The sequence below is a fragment of the Idiotropiscis lumnitzeri genome, chromosome 2 (assembly GCF_059441095.1).
Source record: "Idiotropiscis lumnitzeri isolate Australia: NSW breed Sydney's pygmy pipehorse chromosome 2, RoL_Ilum_1.0, whole genome shotgun sequence".
In the NCBI taxonomy this organism is placed as follows: Eukaryota; Metazoa; Chordata; class Actinopteri; order Syngnathiformes; family Syngnathidae; genus Idiotropiscis; species Idiotropiscis lumnitzeri.
Genome location: NC_142392.1, coordinates 186156 through 208067, shown reverse-complemented (window position 1 = coordinate 208067; position 21912 = coordinate 186156). Strand labels below are relative to the sequence as shown.

At 51.2% G+C, this 21912-nt stretch overlaps 2 protein-coding genes across 6 annotated transcripts; both read left to right on the top strand.

Annotated features, from left to right (window-relative positions):
• Positions 1–501: 501 nt before the first annotated feature.
• phf21b (PHD finger protein 21B) lies at positions 502–13674 on the top strand. 4 transcript variants are annotated; one of them, XM_088287413.1, is made up of 15 exons: positions 502–933; positions 4014–4058; positions 4581–4844; positions 5985–6077; positions 6232–6537; positions 6682–6804; positions 6903–6954; positions 7386–7462; positions 7548–7602; positions 7906–7928; positions 8202–8360; positions 8432–8498; positions 8669–8772; positions 9410–13420; positions 13498–13674. In XM_088287413.1, the coding sequence occupies exons 1-14, from the start codon at positions 880–882 to the stop codon at positions 9608–9610; spliced, it is 1623 nt and encodes a 540-aa protein (XP_088143539.1). In that variant the 5' UTR covers positions 502–879; the 3' UTR covers positions 9611–13420; positions 13498–13674. The 4 variants fall into 4 exon arrangements, with proteins under 4 accessions (XP_088143539.1, XP_088143530.1, XP_088143535.1 ...); XM_088287404.1 differs by having other exon boundaries at positions 7906–8360; XM_088287409.1 differs by having other exon boundaries at positions 6232–6804.
• Positions 11328–21636, top strand: pthlha (parathyroid hormone-like hormone a). Of its 2 annotated transcripts, XM_088287457.1 has the most exons (5): positions 11328–11367; positions 16280–16385; positions 19620–19720; positions 20607–21018; positions 21328–21636. In XM_088287457.1, the coding sequence occupies exons 3-4, from the start codon at positions 19635–19637 to the stop codon at positions 21010–21012; spliced, it is 492 nt and encodes a 163-aa protein (XP_088143583.1). In that variant the 5' UTR covers positions 11328–11367; positions 16280–16385; positions 19620–19634; the 3' UTR covers positions 21013–21018; positions 21328–21636. The 2 variants fall into 2 exon arrangements, with proteins under 2 accessions (XP_088143583.1, XP_088143582.1); XM_088287456.1 differs by lacking the exons at positions 11328–11367; positions 16280–16385 and adding an exon at positions 16427–19543.
• The last annotated feature ends 276 nt before the right edge of the window (positions 21637–21912 follow it).

The following is a 21912-nucleotide window of genomic DNA, read 5'->3' as shown; positions in this document are numbered from 1 at the left end:
GCTTCACATGGCTACCTCATCTCCCGACTGATGACAACCATCAAGAGCATAGATCGAACCCACAAGCTCAGGTTGGGAAACAACTGCTCTATCCTTGAGCCACATCAAAAGTTACTCCAATTTTTACTGGGAACAATACAACAATTTATACTCGTAAAAATAAACGTAAACCACTGCCTTCACCACTAACGAGATTATTCTAATCTATGTCAAAATTAAAGTTTATTTTAAGATGGAAAAAAGATCGGTGTCTGTGTGTACATGGCGTCAAGGTTTTAGGTGAAGAAAATCAACAAGGTGATGATGAGGATGATGATATTTTTTTTTGTTTGTTTTTAATGATGATGATGACGATAAGGATGATGCGTACGAGCAATTTATGATTTGGTGGCCACTTGAAAGAAGCAGCAAGCCGTTCGTCTCTACCCTACCCTGTGCGCATGCGCATCTTGCGGGTAGAGGCGGGGCGGGCCCCGAGTGCTCCATCCGGGTACTGTAGAATCACCATTGACAGCCGAAGCACAACTTTTCCCGAGGCAAAGTGAAATTAAGCCGCGGACTCGGACACAATCTAGTCCCGACTTTTCAACTTAAATTAGTGCGAAGTAGGCGCGGCAGCCCCCCTCGTCAGAGTTCCGGTCACTCGGCCGTCCCCGGAGAGAAACCATCCGGCGTTCGACGCCTTTGTGGCGGCTTCCGAGCACTTTTGGAGACGGGCGGAAAGTCGGTGATGAGTCCCGGCTTGCGAAAGGAGAAGCGACAACTTGCACTTGGGGCCGACTAGTTCTTCTTTGGCTTGTTGTTGTCGCTGGAAAATTGGCCTCAAAGTTGGCGTCGCTCGCGTCGAAAGTGGGAGCAAAGTGCTTTTGTGGAACAAACATGGAAGTACAAGGCCTGCAAGAGGCGCTCAAAATGGAAATCCAATGTCATCAGGTAAGCAGCAGCCGCCGCCGCCGCCGTGTTGGTCTTCTTCATTCTGGTGGAGGACATGCAGGAGGTGAAAGGCAATGTCGCCGCCGTCGGCCACTTGCTCACTTCGGCCAACACTTGCTGCTCTTCGGCCTCGCTTAGTGTGGCTCGCTCGTTCGGCGTTTGCTTGCGGCCGATGTGTACGAAGGAGAAGCCCAGCTAATGCGGTGCTGTGCTCGGACGCGAGCTGAATATTTATGAGGGACAAGAAACATCCATGGCCGCTTTGTTCCCTCGCGCACAACAACAACTTGAGACACTTTTCCCGCAACTACTTGTGTCAACATCAACCAACTGAAGACGCCGTTTTTTTCCGTCCCCCCCCCCACACAAACATCCAACAGGCCGGCCATTAAGTGTGTGTGCGCGCGCGCGTGTGATCCAGACAAACTTTATTTCTCTCCAAATGTTTTGGACTGGTGCTAGCGCCGCTTAGCTTGGCCGCTACAAGATTAATAATAATGTTCGCGTGTAGTCACGTCAAGTTTGTTGTGCTTTTCATGTCAACTGTTGTTTTGTGTGCTTTGTACTCGCAAACTTGCTAACAATTATTATCGTCCATTTTGAACCTGTGGACGCGTTAACTGCGTCCGGGCGGCGAGCTAACTCACTAGTCGCCCGGCTAACTCCAAACATTGTTGGGAGGACTTTAGTGGCGCAAACATGACGTTAACGGCGACCGGGTCACTTTTCCTTTTCACGTCCTTTTTTTGTCCCCCATTTTGTTGCGAGTTTGCACTTAGTCTGTTGGTATGACTGCCTCTGGGTCACGTGACGCCAGCGCCACCTTGTGATTGGCCCACGACGACGCTTTCACTCGCTTCACTCTTGAGGTCGGCCCGACGAACGGGCGGCCTCCTCGTCGTCGTCTCCCCGGCGGGCGAGAGCGGCGATGTTTGTTGGCTGGCGGGTGGGGAGTGTGAGTGGGGTTGAAGCGGTGGTCAGGTTCAGCACCGCGGCCAGCGAACCCCCCGCCCCTCCCCCTTCACCAGCTCCGCCTGCACCGCCCCTCCGGAGGGCGCCGTGCCAAGAGCAGCGCACACAAGTTGTGTTTTCGGTGTTTGTTTGGAGCAGAAAGAGACGGTCGATATTGTTTTATTCGAGTTGCCTGATTGAATTGATCCACATTTGGATTGCTGTGGAATGTTTTTTTTTCCGCCATGCACTCATTCAAGTTGAGCTTCCATTGGAAGGAGGAGACGTGCTTTCTTTCTCTGGCCTCACTTTCGTAGTGGAAGCGTCCATTTTGTGACAGAAGGGGTGCCTGCCCCCCTCCCTTTTCCTCCCCTCCACCACTGAGAGCAAAAAGTCTGCAGAGTTTCACAGGGGGGAGGTTGGAGGGAGGGAGGATGGGCCCCATTCATGGCGAACATTACCATTTTGATTGCTTTGATGCTGTTTTGAGTTGGGGGGGGGGGTGAGGACGGGGGAGGGGTGGCAGCCGCAGAAAGCCCACTCAGCACTGCACAGGCATCCTGGTTTTCCATTTTCTTTCTTATTTCTTATATTTTAACAAGTCTTTTGCTTTAGCAAGCAAAATGTTCCCTTTGCTTAGCACACTCTCGGTCTTAGGAAACCAAAAAACATGATTCCCAGACGTGTTGGACATCTTCATGTGACATGATGATGTTTGCCACTTTTGGACATACTGCTTGTTGTTGATGTAACTTATGTATTCGACCAGGTTACGTCAACTGTCGAAGACCACATCCAGCATCGTCAAGTGCTTTTATGTGTTCATTTTGAACGAGTAGACGACTTTCCAACCTCAGTTGACTTTTTTTTTTGCAAATTGGAGACGTCACGTTCAACCACTCCAAAAAAAATGACATCTTGAATGATTTCTGATGCAAGTGTTTCTCAGGAAGTCTGGTTAAGCGAGATACTCAAACGGTGACCTACTTTGATTCTTTTTTTCTCCCTTTAGAATGAATTGTTGTTTTTTATGATTATTATGTTTGTATTATATTATTCACTACTTACAATCTTGCAAACAGACTGCAGAGATCAAATGAACAACCATGAAGAGTTTTTTTTTTAGTGTTATTTTGAAAACTAGCCGTCACGACCACTTCCTCTAGGTGACATGGCGACGCCGCTCTGTCATTGAGAGTCGTCCGTCCCCTTGAACCGCCAGCGTTGTTCCCACTAAACTGGCAGAATATCAGTGCAACAAAATACCGTTGTGACAATTCGTCTGTTAGCGTTGTTACATGTTGAGTCGACGACGTCATTCTGACAAGTCACTCCAGTTGTTTTTCTGTATCCTTCCTCTGCTACAACTTTAATGAGTTGAATGGGTTCGCTTTGAAATATGCTAATATGATTTAAAAAAAACAAAACAAACTTGGTTTCTTCTCGGGCCACCAAGTAAGCGACGTGTCGAATGCCGTTTCAAGTTTTTTTTGTTGTTTTTGGTAACAACTGTACGATGAAGTGAAAAATCGACACTAAATGTTGTCCAAAGCACTTTTTTTGAAAGGACGCTAATGACAACGCAGCATCACAACTTTTGGTTTCAAATAACTTACTTTAACCTTTCAATGAGATGTGAATCGGGTAACAAATCTTGTTTCTGTCCATGGCATGCGGTTGCTTTGCTTGGTTTGGCCACTAATGACAAATTGGGCGGCAATTGCGACCTTGAAACAACCTTCAAATGGAGAAACTTCGCCATTGGCTTAACGAAGCGACTCAGTTTGAGCATGCAAGTTGGTGTCCTTCGGTAAGGATGGCGGCCGTCTCCATGGCGATGACCGTCGCTTCTGTTTTGGCCGGTCATGTGCCCGTTGCGTCAAGGTCAAAGGTGACTCTCACAATGTGGCATTTTTTACACCAATGAAAGCCGTGGTTGCCATGGAAACAAGACTTGATTCTTACAGTGACGTGTTCAGTTGTGATAGAGGTTGTACTCTGGGTCCACACTGTCCGTGCGAGCGCGTGCATAATTTGGAGGTTGTACGATGGTCACATGGTGTGCCGTCACTGTCGGCTCAGAGATTTTAGCATTGTGACGCTAATGCTAGTTTGTGTTTCTTTTGCAGAATCCAACGCTGTGCAAAGGCCTGAATGAACTTGCAAACGGACAGGTGAGCGTCTCCCATTCCTCATTTGGCATGTGCGCAATTGTTGACATGTTTTTCTTTCTATCAAAATTCCATTCAGGATTTGCTTTATTGCTCTTGATATGAAACAAGCTTTGCAGCAAGCATTGTTGGTGCCTTGAGATATGAGTTGAATTTGTTCTGTGGTCTGTATCTCAAGACGCCTTTGCCATTGAAATGAATGAACGTGCCATGAATCCGTTGCAGCACCCCAAAAACGACGTTGTCGTGTATTTAAATGAGGCAAAATGGCACGCCATCATATTGCACTTCATGACACGTAATGAAAAAGAATTCAAATGATTATGATGTCGTTTTTGCTCCTTCTCTCGCCACCTTGTTGCAGTATCAGACAGACAGACAGATACTATTCATTGAGGATAAAGAATATTTGAATGCATATTATGGTTGCATCTGCGGGCATGTGACCTTTCCATCTCACTTCCTCGTCACTTGCCACCGCAGTGCCACTTTAACAACTACCTGTGTGTGTGTTTGTGTGCGCAGAAGATGGCGGTGCGGAGTTGCCCGGTGGGCGCCAGCAAGCCGCTGTCGCTCATCAAGCCCCCCAGCCAGGCCATCGCCATCTCCATGGCGCCGGCCAAAACTCCCGTCGCCGTCTTGACAGGAGCGCATCTCAACGGGCAGAAGACTCCCGGTTCCGAGCCGCAGACGGCGCCTGTCAACCTGCAGACGGGTTGCCGGGTGGCGCTTGGGGTCGGGGGTCACCCGCCGGGTCCTAGGAGGGCCTCCGACCTCCCTCCCGCACAGGTAACTTGCATTTTTTTTTTTTTTGCGCATTGTGACATTGCAAGACGCTCATCTGTGCTCTGCGGAAACAAACGTGACATCCAACGTGTAACACAACTAAGACACAAAATGTCACTTGTAACATTTGCAAAGTATCACACACTTCATTTAGCGAGATAAGAAAGACGTGCGACAAAGACACCAAATGACACTTTTCAGTCAAGACAACTGCTGAAACGTGAAGCAACTGAACATTTTGTCACTTTGAACAAGATGGACGACATTCCCACGTGAATTTGCACCGAGCAGCGTTTGGTTTCATGTTGTTGCCTGGAAGTTTCTGCAGGTTTTCCACCGCGCGAGCGAGCGAGTGCAAGATTGATTGAGTGAATGCATGAGAGAATGATTGAGTGAGTGCTGAGGAGCACCGTTGCCATGGAAACTGCTTAGTCCTGCTGGTCGGGGGTGTGGGGGGGGGGGTCAGCAGAGCCAAGAGGAGGAACAAAAACAGCTGCCGATTAGTCCTCTTTTCACCTTCTTCCTCTTCTTCTTGTGCTACTTGACGCACACACCGTGACCTTATTGTTCCCATCAGCCAGAGTATGCAGCGACCTCTTCAGGAGGAGCAGGTGTAGTGTCTCCCACTTGCACACTTGCGCACACACACACACAAACACACGCACACAGAGACAGTGATGACTTTGAGCGAAATAAGTGTAAACGGTGAGTGAGTGGAGGACGCACTTCGTCACCTCCCAAGGTGATCGACTTTGGAGAAAATAAACACAATGAGGAAAATAAAAAGGTTCATGCTGTAAAAATTTCACTCAGTGTGGTTGCCATGGGAACTGGCCTAGGCCCCCCCCCCTTTCTGTCCCCCTCCCCCTCCTGGCAAGTGGCTCTGCAGTACAACATGGCAGAACCACAAAAGAAGAAGGGGGGAGGGGCAGGCGGTGGATTGTAAAAGTTAGCTCGCTTGTCGAGTTTCAGCCAATCGCAGTGCAGCTTCTTTGTTGCAGGAAGTGAGGACACGGCAGGAGGTGCAACTCAACCCACGCTCACGCACAATACACTTTAAGTTGGCGTGTGAGTGTGAGACTCCTGCTGGCGGCCATGTTTGCTGTGATGTCATGGTGATGTTTTTGAATTGGTGTGTGGCAGATGTTGGGCTCGTTCAGCTCGGTTCCCATCAAGGTGCCTCAAGTCAGCTCGCTGCACCGACTGGCTGGTCAGGCTGCCAGCATGCTACCTCAGGTGCTCGCACACGCTCACTCAATAACATGTTAACCAAGCCACATGTAACATGCACACACACACGACCCATGTGACCCCACACTTTGCCCCCTCGCACACACACGTGCACAGCAGCATCCATACATTGCGTTGTCGTGTGCTCACTCGTGTTCAGGTCAGGCCAAAGACGCTGATTCCCGACAGCCTTCCCCACAGTCCATGCCAGGACCAGCCCCAGCCGCAGCCGCCGCAACGCACCTCCTCGGCGCTCACTCACCCGGGCCTCGGACATGGACCCACCCTGCCCACCCCCAACTGCACCCTCGGCACCCGCCGGCAGCCTTACGACAGCGCCGCCCCCGTGCCCCTCGACTCGGCCCAGCCCGCCTCGGGTGGTGGCGGTGCCGGCGTGGCCTACGCCATCATCGCCGCCTCGCCCGCCAACACCAACGGAGTGGCGGCCGTCAGCGAGGCCGTCAAGGTTAGACGCGCGCTCCTTCGTCGTCCTGTTTACGGCGTGCCCACTTTTCCAGATGGACACTCACACGCTCCAATTTATTTTCCTCCTACACACACTCCGTCAATCATACACACTCGCACTCACCATGCTCGTGTGTGTCGTCAGGTGATCATTATCCAGCCTCAAGCGCCCAGCAGCGGCGAGGGGGGGTTGTTGCCCCTCCCGTCACAAGAGCCTCCGCCCACCCTTGCCAATTGCCCCTCCCACAAGACTGACCAGGACCCCGAGGTGAGGGCTGTGCTGTGGGGGAGGGGGGTCGCTCTTTGACAGGACGCTCTCAAGGCTTCTGTGTTGATGTCGTTGACACTTTGTCGACTTTCTTGCAGAAAATCTCCTTCATGGTTGCGCTTGGACTCGTCACCAATGAATACCTTGAAGGTGACGCCCCAACACCCGTGCACGCGCACACACACACACACACGTCTCAGCCCACTCTCACCGAAAAATCCGTCAGCAAGTGATTACCTCGCTTGTTGCTTTCGGTCTGTCAACTTCTCCAGATTAATAGAAAGCCCACATTGTTTCGATATTTGTACTTTGGCCATCGATGGACCTTTTCCCGATTGACTTTGAAACGTCCGACTGTATTTGAATGCACCTCGTGCCTCCCCAATATGTGAGAGATGTCCTGAGATGTGCTTTTTAATCGTGTTGCGACACTTCGTTTGAACCGCTGATTGCTGCTAGCTAAGTTAGCTGGCCGGTTACGAGGCAAAGCGCACACACACACACACACACCCTCATTCAGCCTCATCCTTCGGTTCCACGTGCGTGTTTCTGCGCTATGTCACGTCCTTTGATTTGTGTAGAAATCCAGCTGAAGAGGCAGGAGAGGAAACGGAGAAGCACGGCTAACCCAGCTTACAGCGGCCTCTTTGAACCCGAGGTACGTTTGTATTGAGCGTGATTTTGGGGACGATGACATCATCATGACGAGACAGGACTCAGGTGTCACGTTTGTATGTCCGCAGCGCAAACGTCTGGCGTCCCATTACCTGAACAGCTCACTCTTCCTGTCGGCGAGAGGTAACGCTTGTGCCGTGCTAAGCTAGCGTGTCACTTGCGTGTAGAAAGATAATAATCGTCACGCTAACCTCAGACTGCGGTTGTGTGTGTGAATGTTGAAGAGCAAACCCTCCGTTCAAGTCGTCATGATGACAATTGCTCATAAAAAAAAAAAAAAAAGTGTTGGCGGCATCCTTGATGAGAAGTTGTCTGTCACCGTGTCTCATGAACGGCTGCTGCTGCCTGCGCATGGCTTTGAACTTTTAACCCGCGCTTGCATGCTGCGCCTAACGTGTGCTCTGCTTCCATCCACATGCCTCGTAGACTCTGAGGACTTCTGCTGGAAGGTAGGTCACGTGACTTGGCGCCGCTTCTCTCTCACTCCGCTCGCCGCCACTTTTCACCTACACTCGGCGCAGCGCGACGCTTGTTTTAGACAATCCAATACATCTTCTGGAACAAGAGGCGAAAGGTTGCATTTTGTTAGATGTTGTGCCGAGGAAGAAAAAACCAAACGGAAGCTTAATGTGATGTTGTGGCCCACCAAAGCGGTTGTGGCGTGCTACGCCTCGCGCACACGTGCTCTGGCGTCTGAGCGCGTTTGTGGCGTGTGGGCGCAGGATGAGGTGGAGCAGGACGAGCGATGCGCCGTGTGCCGCCAGGACGGTGAGCTGCAGCCGTGTCACAGCTGCCCGCGAGCCTTCCACCCGGACTGCCTCCAGCCGCCACTCAAGACCCCGCCCAGAGGACCCTGGTACTGCCCCAAGTGCCACAGGAAGGTTCGCGCTTGCCGTTGTTGCTTGCCTCGAAATGCATGACGGCTTCTCACACCACCCGCTTCCCTGTGCAGGTGCTGAACAAGGAGAACATGTCGTGGCCTCACAGCTTCGTGCAGTCTTATGTTACGCACAAGGCGGGTGAGTCCCAATTTACGCCGGCCGCTGTTCCGTTATTGGCACCAATGCCCCCCAGCCTGTCGATCAATCCAATTTGAAAAGTGCTCGGAGTGCCATTGAAGTAGGTGGCCGCTTGAAGGATCCAGAAGTGGCACTTGTGAAGGCCACCCAACTTGTTGTTCTTGCGGCAGTGCGACAGGAGGAGAAGCGGCGTCTGCTCCGGCGGAACGTGGAGCTGAAGAAGGAGTGCGCTCACCTGGAGGAGGAAGACCAGCAGCTCAACAAGACGCTCCAAGTAAGCCGCCGCAAAACCAAGACACGGCGCGCCCGCATGCGGCCCGCTAACAACATGCCAACAGCAACACGTCGGAACCAAAGCAAAGAAGCGGGAGGAGACTTAAGTGCCTCGGCTTCCGCTTTGCAAACGCTGCCCTCTGCTGCTCATACACTGCACGACACTGATGGCCAACGAGGCACAAAGATCAAAGATCAAAATCTTTTCTGCCATCTATTAGATTTGTTCTCTCAGTCACTTTAAGTTGTCGGCATGGACAAAGAGAACTTCTTTGTTCTAAACGCTTTTTGGACCAACTCCGAGAGATGTGATTGTGTCCACGGCGCACTGGTTGCAGATCTCTGCAGTTGGTTTTCCAAAACGCCAGTTTATATTTCTTGAGTCAAAATTTCTTTTTCTATGTTCAGCTTTCTCAATTTTCTTACTATACTTTTCTACATGGGTTTTAAACGGCCCATTTTGTACTGAAAACTAGAACATACCTCAGTATTAGAACATATGAAATGTATATTGTTAATGTTTTACAATGATTTCTTTTTTTTTTTTTGCTGCGTCTCCACATGCTCAGTGTAACCGAACTAACCCTCATGCGCTAATATGTAGCGACCGGCTAACGCGCCGTCCGTGCTCCCCTCAGCGCTGCCTGGATCGGCGAGACCGTTTGGCGGCGCGGCAACGGGACACGCTGGCGTCGCTGCAACGAATCAAGGCGCTCATCAGACTCATTCGGGTTGCCGTGACGACCGGCTCTGCCACCTCCTCGCCACCACCATCGCCGTCCTGGATGGAAAACGGACCCTCGGCCTCACCCCTGCGGACGTCAGCAGACGGCAACTGATCTCACCAAACAAAACCCCCACCACCACCGCGGCCAGCAGTTTTTTTTTTTTTAATTAATTAAAAAAAAAAATTTTTTTTCTTCTCCCCAACCCAAGACTTCCAGTGCTTGCGAGATTAGTTTTTGTTTTTTGTTTGTGGGCCTTAACATGTTGTGGTTGCCACTACAACAGTAACAGCAGCAGAAGCAGCTTTTTTTTTTTTTTTTCTTTTGCCAAAACAATTCAGGAAGTATTTGAAGACGACAAAGTATTGGCGAGCAGTCGAGCAACAAAGCAGTATTTGGCGTTTGCACGTCAGCACGTTGACGCAGAGCCGTCTAATCAAAGAGACGAGGACTTGACCTTGCCGGCCCACCTCCTGCGTGCACTTGGCGTGTTGTGCCACGTCGCAAAACGCGTCAGCCGCTCGACCCTGACGACATGTGTCCTGCGACCATTCCTTCCTTTGTCTGCGTGTCCTGGCGCCGACCAGCTGACCGTTCCGTTGTTCGTGTGTCTTCACATTGAATAGTGACCAGTCTTTTTTTTTTTTTTTTATGCCCACTGGTGACAAGTCCCTCGTTCTACCTGTCTTTGCGTGGCAACCCATCTATTGTACGTCTGCGCCATGACATTGAACTGGTGACCAGTCCATTGGTAAGGTGCCTTGACATTGACATGACTGGCGACCAGTTCACCAACTTGCCACTAGTCCATTGTTTGTCTCTATGTGCCCAGCGTCCGGTCTGTTTGGAGAAGACATCGAAGTGGTAACAAACTCACTCACTGGTGACCTCCCCGCTTGTTGTCTATGTGCCCTGTGATTGGCTGAGGGTGAAAAGGAGCGAGTGTGTTCACATGACAAATTTGCCAAAACGATTTTCATGTTACTTTATGTGAGAGTGGAATTTGTCCTGTCGTGAGCCTCCGTGTTGTTGTGGGTGTCAATATATTTTTTGGGGCGAGTCGCTGCCAGACCGCCCAACTCGGGCGCTCGCTCGTCTTCCTGCCGCCACACAAACGCCTTCATCATATCAGCGCCCCCTGTTGGTCTGCCTGTCTCTTCAGCCCCCCGCCCCCAAGCTCACGCGCGCGCGCACATACATACACACACGATCTGGTCCGGGAGAAACTGTGTCGCCATCTAACAGATTTCAACTATTTTATTAGAGCACACCTTTGAACAAAAGAACTCTTGGCGTCCAAAGTTTTTTTTCTATTTTATGGAGCAGCAAAAACAATTGTCTGGTGGGTTGCAACCGCGGGAAATTGCCACGAGAGAGTAGATAAAGTCTTTCGTCTTCAGTATGCCGCCGTAGTAGTTAACTTTTTTTCTACTGACTTCTTACGAAAACGACAAAAATAAACGTGATTCCTTAATAAACATTTCAACTACAAAACACGCCACCTCTTTGTCATTTTGTCAAACGCTGACACCTCGTGGACAACTTACGAACTACAGCCACTGTGTAATCGTGTTTGCGCTCCCGCGTGCCTGACTGACATTAAATGATTGTGTGTGTGTGCGTGCAGTGCAAAGTATGCCTCGATATCTTGTCCTTTCAGGAGCTGCTCGCTGCAAGTGCTTAAAGTTTACAAGCGAAACATAAAAGATCCGCCAACATTCCACACGTGGGCGCGCCGCTGTGCACCTGAGGTAGCGGCGGCCAAGAACAAGAAGTCGCGTCTGCTGCTCAGCCGGCATGCGCCGCCTGGCGGACAGGAAGTGACGTGTGAGCCGTGGATGGCGCCACCGAGCGGCTTGGTCAGCACTCAGGTGACGTATTGTTGATTTGGGCTCGTGAGCACTTTGCTGTCATTGAATGAGTTCCGTGACCACGCTTGCAAATCAACTGAAATCCTTTTTTTAAAAAGAGAAACTCTTATTCCGGCAACCCCAAAACTTCAAAGGCGTAATTTAAAAAAAAAAAAAAAGGGAGTCTGCTGAGTCCATGGTGATTTGATGCTACTGAGATTCAATTGCTTGTGCTGCTCCTGCTAAGTCGTTATGGCGTTTTACGTCTTTAGCATGAAGCTAAACGGATGTTCCCAATGCAAAACTATGACATCGTTTTCATTTGCATGACGTGTCAGTCTCTTTGATGTTCAGTTTGTCCAAATTTGAGCAAAGCGTGGCCAAAAAACGTCTTGAAACCTGGTTTGGAAACCATTTTGTCCCCCACGCTGCGTTCCAAAGAATTTAATTTGCTTGCACCAAACAGCGCACCTATCTCGAGTTAGCGCTTGCAAGTCAAAGCAGATTTTGTTGATTGGCCAGAAGTTGTTGATGTCCAGCAGGAGCGGACGGGACTTTTTGGACAAAACTCCCCGTCTGTGGTCACGTTGTTGTCGTCGTCGTCGTCATGGTGATGAATGGGATGGATTTCCTTGAAGGCGCCATCTTTGACGCGACCGACGTTTATTTTTGACTGACAGACAGAATATTGCAATCTTGTCGACGTTCGTGGCATGGTCACGCCTTGGCCTCAATGTCAACGCAGGAATGTAATCAGATTACAATTCGACATCCATTTGGGAACATTGTAAGACAGTCATTCGTCGTCATCACCAGTCGGTTGTTGGTTGCCTGACTTGATGAAGGCATCGGAGCGACATCACGGAAGCAGCGCCGATGACTCACCACAAAAAGCAAACGTTTAACCGCCGCAAACCTCAGCAGGAATGTCGGGAATCTTTCAATGTGTACGGAAAAAACACGCTGGCGTGACATTGTCGTGGCGACGCACACAATCACGACTCCTCAATGGCTCACCGGCTGTTGGAACGCCGTTCGTTAGACGAGCCATCGCTGCAATTAGGAGGACGATGGAATGTGTCAGCCGCCTTCCTTTACACGCGTGTGCAAATGCGCACAGGTGTGCGACAGCTACTCACAAACATGCTGAAGCACACGCGTACACCGACACGCATGTTGCCGTGGTTGAGCTGATGTGGAAAAGCAAGGGCCAGCTCCTCAAACATTTAAACACGAATTCCCACACGAGGCCGTGCAGGAAGGAAGCAAGGAATGAATGCTTGTGTGGCAGCACTGAAAGTCTTTCTTCGCCTTCCCGCTTGAACACACACGCACATGAGTGCGTGGTCCCTGCCCAGCGCACCTTTGACCCCGCCAGCCCGCCCACTCTCAACATAAATTCCGTCACCACACAAATAAACGCACGTGTGACTGACGTGTCCAGGCGCCCCACGTAAGATGGCCGCGGGGAGGACGGCTCGCAATGGTTGTCGGCCCGGCTCTGCCTGGGCGCCATCCGAGCGGGAAAAGGAAATGAACGAAAGCCAACGCCACAGCCGCGAGCCAATTAGGAACTGCCGACAAGCGCCACACGGATTGGACGCGACAAGAAACGCGCGCGTGGACAAGACACGACGCGACGCGACGCGACGGACTGACAAAGAGAGTTGGACCGCTACTAGCCTTGTGGTTGGCCCGTCTGCCTTACACTTGGGAGTTTTGTGGTCCGAAGTTCTGCTCGGGCCTCGACCTCATTCAGGAGGAACAAACGTGTTTTTGCATATCTGCCCTGGCGACCAGTCCAATGTTTGTCGGCGTCTGTCGTATTGTGAAAGGAAGCGAGGAGGTGTGAAAACGCGGCGGTGGTGACGCTAAGCGAGCGCAACACGCTCATGTGCTAGCAGACAATTAATCGGCCTGAACGAGCCGCCGAGCGCTGGCATCGGAAGTCGCAGCAAAACAGGAAGCGGACCCGACCGGGGAGGTCGTGCGGGAAACCATGACGACGTTGATGCCCGATGGCGATGATGGCGACCAGTCTGCCATTGCCGCGTGACGAACGCAACGGCAACGAGTAAGAAAGCAGCCTGGTAGATTTTTGTTTTGTTTTTTATTCCGCCTTCAGAATCAACTCTTTTTTTTTTTTTTCAGGAACACGTGACCATGCGTCCATCACCGGAAACTTGACGATTATACAATGCAAATCTCGAATGATTTGTTTTTCGTCTTTCTTCCCCAAAAAACTTAGATGTATTTTTTTTCCATATAAAATGTAGTTTGGGAGATTTCTGACTAGACAAAATGTATATATGAATATTGGACACAGAATTTCTTCTTTGAAACCAGAACGTTTTTGGAAATTTTTTTCCTCTCCATTTTGTCTGGCAATTTCCAATCAGTTTCCTTTTTGACAATGTGACAAAATGCTTTTTTTTTATTTTTATTTGTTTTAACGATACAACTTTGAACAGAACAGTTCCGACTTTTTTCTCCAGCATGAGTCGGGTTTGATGTTGGTTGCTGGTTTTGGAGCGTCGTGGCAGGTTGCGCCGCCGTCGGCGTGGTCTCGGCACGTCGCGTTTTGAAAAGGCCAAGCTCCCTCGGCGGGGCGGCGGCAAATTGTTTGCAGACGCGGGAACAGGAAGTGACCGAGAGTCGCTCTGTCACCTTGCCCTTCCTTCAAGCGACTTGCGTGCGGGCGAGCTAATGGCTAATTGCTAACGGTGGACCGCGGCATCGGTCACTTGCTGGCTGATGAAGATTCGGAGCGAAGCCGCCTTTGCGGGAGTCACATGACATTTGCCGACATTAGTGCCGCTCATTAGCCGTGTGACGCATGCTGGGAAATCCAAATGAGTCATTGTCGTTGTTTTTTTGGACACCTCCTGATGTCATTACGCTGAGAATGCTCAAGGCTGCTGGAAAAAGTTGAATTGAACATTAATATTGAATTGATTAAGCATTTAATTTTTAAAATGATTAGCTGAGTTAAAAAAAAAAAAGAAGAAAGTTGACGCTTGTCCGGTCCAGCCCAGCTGCTCTGTTCTGTCGTCTGGCTCATCTTTGCAACAGATGTTCTGGAAAAAGAAAAGTTTTGGGGAATGCTGGAAAAGGACATAGTTGGGAATCAGCCGGCGAGGAGGACGAAGGCGCGAGAGCGCAGCGGCGCTTTGGCGGCCACTTTTGTTTAGACTGACTCGCTTGCATTCTTCTCTCTCCGATTCTGAGCCCTCCTCCCGTGCTCCAGGTGGGAACGTGTCCCTCTGACTTTGTTGCCATGGCGCAGGTGCTAAGCTAGGCCAGGCTAATGGCTAACGAGCGCAGGTGGGGCCCGCTGCGGCAACATCGTGCTCTTCATGCTCATGGTGATCCCGCTGAGCTTTATCACAACACGCCGCCGCCGCCGCCGCCGCCTGTGATTTCCTGCCAACGTCCGGCTGCTGAACTTCTTCTTTGCGCTGGCGGTGGCGGAATGTTCTCACCTCGCCCTTTTGGTCTTCTCGATCAGTTTGGGGCGAGAATACAAACTAGCCACAAAAACAAAACAAAGCCGCCAACAAGTGGGAACGAGGCAGCGGAAACGCCGCTGAGCCGGTGACATTGTTGCTACGCGCGCGCGCACGCACGCATCTCCCGGGTGGCCTCATAAACAAGAACACCTGACCTTCCTTCTCCAAATAAAGAGGGAGACCACAGAAGATGACGGAACATTCTTCTTCTTCTCTTGTTGATCTCCAACATGTGCCGCCGGAACGCCACCCACAATCTCACCATCCTCCGGTCACCCACTTTCCAGTCCAATTCAGCATTTTGTTTAGCCAACTCCAATTGCTGAAGCCAAGTCCCAAGATCGCTTGTGCTTTTGCCACATCAAACTTCACCTAACAGAACATTTTTGTCTCTGAGGCCCAAGATGAGCGTCCTGCAAGCTCGCTAGCATGCTCGGCTAGCCGCTAGCATGCTAACAGCGCTACAACTGCTAACATGTGAGTTACAACTTATTTGCCGTCAGTTGTGTTCGGGCGTGCGTCCCAGTTCCCATTTGTTCATTTTTATTTATTTTTTTTCAAGTTAAAAGACACGATTGATTGTAAATTGTCAAGTTTAGGAGAAAAACGTATGCGTGTGAGATAAAACAATTTGTAAAATAATCGTTTCTCTCTCTTTGGTGAAACAAAAGGTGATGAATTGTTGAACCCAATTTCCAAAATGAAGCATTTTATTCCAATATGCAACGACTACGCAGCCTCTTTCTCAAATTAGCTGACATGGAATTTTTCATCTTGCGTTCATGTGTCCAAGGAATTTTTGTAAAAGAGTCAAATGAAAAAGAAATGAAATAATAATTTGTTCTAAAGTGAAGACAAATTCTGAGAATTTCAAGCGGCACGAATGATGTCACTATTTATTTATTTTATTTTATTTTTTTGACGCCTTTGTCCCATATTTGTGTTTTCAAAGTGAAGCGTGACTCTTGAGCTGAGCTGGAAGACATTTCCAGCGCAGGCAGCTCTGGAAATGAGCGCTCGCCTGCTGTGATGGGACGCCGCAAAGGTAAACAAAACCCAGGTGGCCGACATTTTGGAGGGAGAAAGCGCTAAAAATAGCAAGGACGAGAAGAAGAAAATAGAAGATTCCCCAATTGGCGGAATGCTCTTCTTTCCTGCACCAAAAGTGTCCTCGAATGCACCGGGTGTTGCTTTGGGGCGGCTTGTTGTGATGTGAGGAACTCCGACCTTGAAAAGTGGGCAGCAGCAAGAGAGAAACGCGACGCAGCTCCCATCATGCATTGCACGGAGACTTCCCGGCGCCGGTTGGCCTTTGGGCTGGAGACCAACGCGCCAACGTGGTCACAACGGACCTTTTTTTGCATTCCTTTTGTACAAAACAAAAGAGCGTCCAACTTGGTTCTTTTTGTTTTTTCACATTTTAGGCAGCAGCTCCAACCTCCGCCCACGAGATGGCGCCAAACCTCGCGTCCATCCATGTTGGTTTCCCATCGCAGCGAAGAAGACGGCGGCGGCTGGCCAATTCATTAGGTACACTTTTCCTGCCTTGCTAATGACGTGGCGCGCAGGTCCCCCCCCCCCCCCCCACTGCAAGTGTCTCGTGTGCCATTTGTGTTGTCTAAAATGTTGAAATTGGCGTCAAAATGCAACAAAGATGGCCATAATAGGAAAGCTCTTTGTTTGTATTTTGATTCTTGCCATCGACTCATTGCTGATCACGGTTTTTGATGTCTTGGGCTATTTTTGATTTTTCTGCCACCGTTCGTCAAACTCTAGCAGCGAACTTTGGGCCCAACGAAGCGACACATTCTTCTTCTGTGCGCAAAAATTAGCGGGTTGTGTTGAGCGACGAACGGCTGAGGTTGTCGTCGATGTCGTCCACTCTTTGCCGCTTCCGGCGACGCTTGGCGTGTTGTCGGAATCGGTCTCAAAGACGCCCCGCCCCCCTGCCTGGATGGCGTTGCGGCCACTGAGGCGTGTGTGTTGTGGTTTCCTGTCAAGCTGTGAACAAGAAACTCACTTTTACACGCTGACATTAAAAGACACGCTTTTATTTTTCGGTTGCGTGTTTGTGCCGGGGTGATATTTGTCATCGTGTGACTTTTTGTGTCCGTCAGTGACTGCGTGTCGTGGCTCAGTGATCACGCGTACATGTTTTTTGCGCGTGTGTGATGTTGCCGTTCGTCTGGGTCTAATTGTGTTGGGAACTTGAAATCTGGAAAATGAGAAGTTGAATTCTGGCACGTGGGATGTTCAATTTGTGCAAACTCAAAGTTCAAGTCTGATGAAAGAAAGTTTGAACCGTAAAGCGGAAGTTGAATTCTGGCAAACAGTTTCCAACATGCCAGTCAAGTGATTGGTGTCACTTGCCGTCGTTCTTTGGCGTGTGCGCACGTGTTTGTCTGCCGCGTGCACGTGCACGTGCTCATGCCTGACTTCCCGGGTGACAGGAAGGTGATGAGATAAGAGTCTGGACGCCATCTTGGCCGTTTGCAATCTGTGGAATTTCCCACAATGCACGTCGGCTTTGTTTGACTCCAACATGCCGCCGTGCACACACCCCAAGAAACACGACGCGCAGCCCACGACCCCCGTGTGCGTGCGGGCGGGCGGGAGAAGACGAGCACACTCATTATTACATTTGCACACGCTCACAAATAGTCACGCAAGTCACACACTCTGAAAAATAATCTCACGGTCGCACATTCACACTCTTGCTGTTACACACACACACACACACACACACACACCTAGAGTCATTATTGAACACAAACCCGCAAACTTGCTCGCTCGCGCGCGCCCACAAAGCCAACCGTGTGCGCATGCACTCGATCAGGCTGCGAGCGCCAAGTTGCTCTGCGGCCTTGAGAACTTTCCACAGTTCTGGAAGCCGTTAGCAAGGCGGCGGCGGCGGCGGCGGCGCGCATCTTTTGAGCGTCGCCCCAGCCAACCGCAACAGTTCGCTTGTTGGCGCACCACAACTGTTGGCTTATTAGCACGCCACATGCTCGTTAGCTGGCGACGCGTCTGTGTCGCGCGTCAGCGGCAACCCGTCACTTTGATGGAAGCGCACGAGCGAGATGGCGACGCCCAAAATGTGCTCGCGCCATGCCGTCATCTTGCGGGACGGGGTCGCCCGTCGCGCCTCGCACGTCGCACGTCGCCGCGCTGCCTGTTGACACGTTGCCTCAACAAACAACCAAAATAAAACACGCTGGCCTGACGCGCAAGAAAAACACGCCACGCAAACATGACAAGTGCCGCTCGGTTGTGTATCACATGACCTGCGTGTGTGCGTGTGTGTCATGAGTCTCGTATGACTTGCGTGTCCGTCACGTGACGCTTGTATGTCAGCGGCAGGTCTCGTCCGACGTATTTCGACAACACGACGTGTCAGTCAGGTGACCCGAGTTTGGCGCGGCGTTGCGCAATATTCCCTCTGGTGGTGAGTCGTCGGGCTTTCCCGCGTGGTTTGCTCCGCTTGATTCCTAAAAGTTGGCGACCAAAGCCGACGGTGACGCCTCATGTTGGTCACCGTGCCACCCACCGTGCCCTCGCGACATCACTCCAGCCTCCGCACTTTTGGCGCCATCGCCGAAACGCGTTGGCTTGGCCCACCGCATGCGAACGAGCTCGATTTTGGTTTTATGTGTTTGTGTGTTGGTGTCGCGTTTCTCCACCGCAACGCCGTCACAATGCTGACTCAGTGGGAGGACACCATCTTTGTGTGTGCGTGTTCTGATGAAGCTGCGACAAGTCTTGCTTTTCCATGCTGCTAAAAATAGATCCTTCAAAGAGCAGACATGTTGAATTAAGTGTCTGCACTCATTTCCACGACGATACAAACAAGAAGTTCAATGAGTTGGAAAGTCGTCACATGACAAGTTGCATTCTGCTAAAGCGCACGCCGCCTTCATTCAAGACGGCCTCGTGCGACGTTGAGTCGGTTCGAAGCCGTGTTGGACGGAGAGAAGCGGAGGACGAACGTCGACTGCGTGCGCATTCTCCCGTTGAGCGCAAACGGGATGAAGATGAAGTGACGTAACGTGTGCTGATGTTTGTTAGCGCGCCAGTCGAGTCATTTGCTCGTTATTGAACATTAACGTCAAATGGCCGTCATGACATCATCGTCAATTAGCATTATTAGCAGCATTAGCATCGCGGCGCCGCTTCTTCTTGCGCTCAGCGAAAAACGAGAACGGCGAGGTGACGAGCTCAGCCATGTGTGCGCACGCACATGTTGTTGAGGGTGGGGGTGCTCCTGGTGCGTTTCCGTGGGGGGGGGGGTGCAGAATGGTTCGACCTTTGCCAGTGAGGCAGATGATGACTTTTAAGCACCTGGAATGCGGACGAGGACGTTGAAACGCGGAGGCCATCATCAGGACGTGTGGTTGGCGTGGAAACCTCCTAGACGAGGCCTCGGCCTCCCTCCCTCCCAACCGCCCTCCCCGCCCCCTGGTCTTGTGACTCCGCCCCTCACCGAACGCCCGGACGCTCTCCCGGCAGTCGAGACACAGCTTGCGGCATTCCCGCATCTGGAAACGCGCGCAGTCTGCCCAAGTCAAGTTTGCGCGCAACAACAAAATCAAGTTCATCTTCATCTTGGATCTGCTGCCTGACTTTCCTTCTTGGAACTTTTTTTTTTTTTAATACATTTCATTAACTGTGACAACGTCCACCGAAGGAATGTAAGTTTCTTGCCGATCAGCTCTTGCTGTCGCCGTTTGCGTGCGTGCGCTCAAGCTCCCCTTGTCTCATTCGCAGAAGCGTGCGCCCACGATGTCCGGCGTCGGCGCCCTCTTCCTGACCGCCTTCCTGCTCTGCTCGCCCGACGGCAACCGTGCCCGTCCCGCCGACGCCAGAATGTAAGTTGCTGTCATGCTTCATGCGCGCAACAATGTCGTCGTCGTGTCGGCCGGCAAAAAACATAAAAAGACATTTTAGGTTCGGGGAAAATGTCTTGATTTTATGAGACGAATCACATCACAAAGCGAACGTCATCATTTCTCCGAATTCCAGACGAAATTGAGATTTTTACGCGCAAATCGTTTTGCTCGTTTGTCATCATTTCAACACCGACGAACGAACAATCCTCAAAGCGATTTGGGGCAGGTCGGTCCAAGTCAGGCGACGGCGTCCTCGCACGGCGCCGCCGATGACGACGGCCGGGCGTGTTCGCTCGCTGTGTTTTTTTGCCGTTTGCGTGCCGAGAGCGCGCCGGCTCGGCTCGAGGTTCCCAGGCTCTCGCCCTCCCCGCCTTCGGACGAGATGTTTGTTTAGGAGCCGAGCGGCCCGAGCCCGTTGAGAAACTCGATCCGGGCCGGCCGGCGGGAAAGATAACAGCGCTAAGACGCCGAACAGAAGGAAAGGAAGAGCGAGAAGAGCGCCGCCTCGGCCCATCTGGACGGAATCAAAGCGGAGCGGACGCTGCCGCGGAAGCCCCTCGAAAAACAAACGGCTCAACGCGCTCGTCTGAATTGCGGGAGGCGACGCGTCCGCATTTGATCAGAAAAAGACCAAATTGTATTTTGGATCTTGGCTCGAAAGACAAATTGAAATGTTTTTATCAAAGCCGCCACAAAGTGTTTGAAAAGCCGACGTCGGGCTTCCGAGAACTCAAAGTCAAGCCGGCCGGCGGTCCGAGCAGCCGCGCTTGCCCTTTCCTTTCTGCTTTCCGGCACTTGCGTTGCCATGCGGCAGGACGCGTGGCTTTTTTTGCGGGTGGCACGGTCATCTTTTGCTTTTGTTCAGGCGGCGCTCGGTGACGCACGCGCAGCTGATGCACGACAAAGGCCGCACGCTGCAGGACTTCAAGCGGCGCATGTGGCTGCAAGAGCTCCTGGACGAGGTCCACACGGCCGAGATCCGCCAGCTGCCGCCGCCGCCGCACCCCGAGGCCCTCATGCCCCTGCTCTCCAAGACCCCCCCGGCGCCGGGCAAGAGCCTGCCGCCGGACTGGTCGGCCGAGGAGCGCGAGGCCACCAACCTGCCGCAGGAAACCCACAAGATCTTGAAGGACGCCAAGCGGCGCAAGAAAGGCCGCCCTGGCAGGAGGAAGGACGCCGACAAGCGGAAGAGGAGGGCCCGGTCCCCGGTGCCGGCGCCGGCGGCCGCGCCCGGCTGGCCTCTGGCGTGGCGGCGGGGGAAGCTGTACTGAGCGCAGGTCAGTGGCATCATCATCATCATCGCCCTTCGGTTTTCTCTTTTTCTTTTTTCTAGCAATCACCGGAAGTCTTTGAGCAAACTTGTCAGAAATGCCAATTGAGCACCCCCAAGAGCCTCAAAATTGCCTCCAGACCCCCCCCCCCCCGAGGTGGGAAAGCAAGATCAGATTTCTGCTTAGATGTGAAATTAATTCAAGATATCAATACATTTGGATTGACAAGCGCTTTTTTTTATTAAGTGAATTGTTCATGTGCATAAAGTATTTTAAGAAGTTAATAATGATGTTCATTTTTTTGTGTATTTGCAGAAGCGTGTGGCGAGAGGACAGGACCCCTAAACAGTCGTCTCGCTGTTTGGAAAGAAAAGAAAGATGGCTATTTATTGTGTACATAGAAAGCGGAAGTGACGTGAAATGAAATATTTTCTTTTGATGCCAACACGTGTTGTAATTTATTTGTTTTGAATGTTGTATTTATTTGACTGGTTTTTCTACCGTCATGCACTTTACACCGACAAACAAGTCGACTTTGGTCTTTTGTTGACTTTTGAGATGATCTTTTGTCAATGACGCCCCCTGGTGGTTGCTTTTGGCACTTGCACTGACATTAAACATTTGAAACAATCGCTGCTCCAGTGTGGTCTTCTTTTGCCCGCTCGCACTAGAGTTGCTCTCAACAGAAGACATCAAAGTGGAGACGCCCGACGTGCAAAACCGGTGGAAAGAAATTGCCAGAAAGAAACTTGACGTCGTCGTCGTCGGCGTCGTTTTGTCTTGACGCTCACTTCGCCCGCAGTAGGAAAAGCGAGAAAAAGGCGACTACACTCGCGGAATGTTCCGCGACGGGCGTCTCTGACTTTCCAGTCGCTTACAGTCACTTTGTCTGAACGCGAT

Bases quoted from the DNA above. Each gene is read 5' to 3' on its own strand.
- phf21b (XM_088287404.1), top strand. From the start codon at position 880: ATGGAAGTACAAGGCCTGCAAGAGGCGCTCAAAATGGAAATCCAATGT. The intron at 6,538-6,681 runs GTTAGACGCGCG...GTGTGTCGTCAG, and splicing joins CCGTCAGCGAGGCCGTCAAG to GTGATCATTATCCAGCCTCA. The intron at 8,361-8,431 runs GTTCGCGCTTGC...TTCCCTGTGCAG, and splicing joins GCCCCAAGTGCCACAGGAAG to GTGCTGAACAAGGAGAACAT.
- pthlha (XM_088287457.1), top strand. From the start codon at position 19,635: ATGTCCGGCGTCGGCGCCCTCTTCCTGACCGCCTTCCTGCTCTGCTCG. The intron at 19,721-20,606 runs GTAAGTTGCTGT...GCTTTTGTTCAG, and splicing joins CGTCCCGCCGACGCCAGAAT to GCGGCGCTCGGTGACGCACG.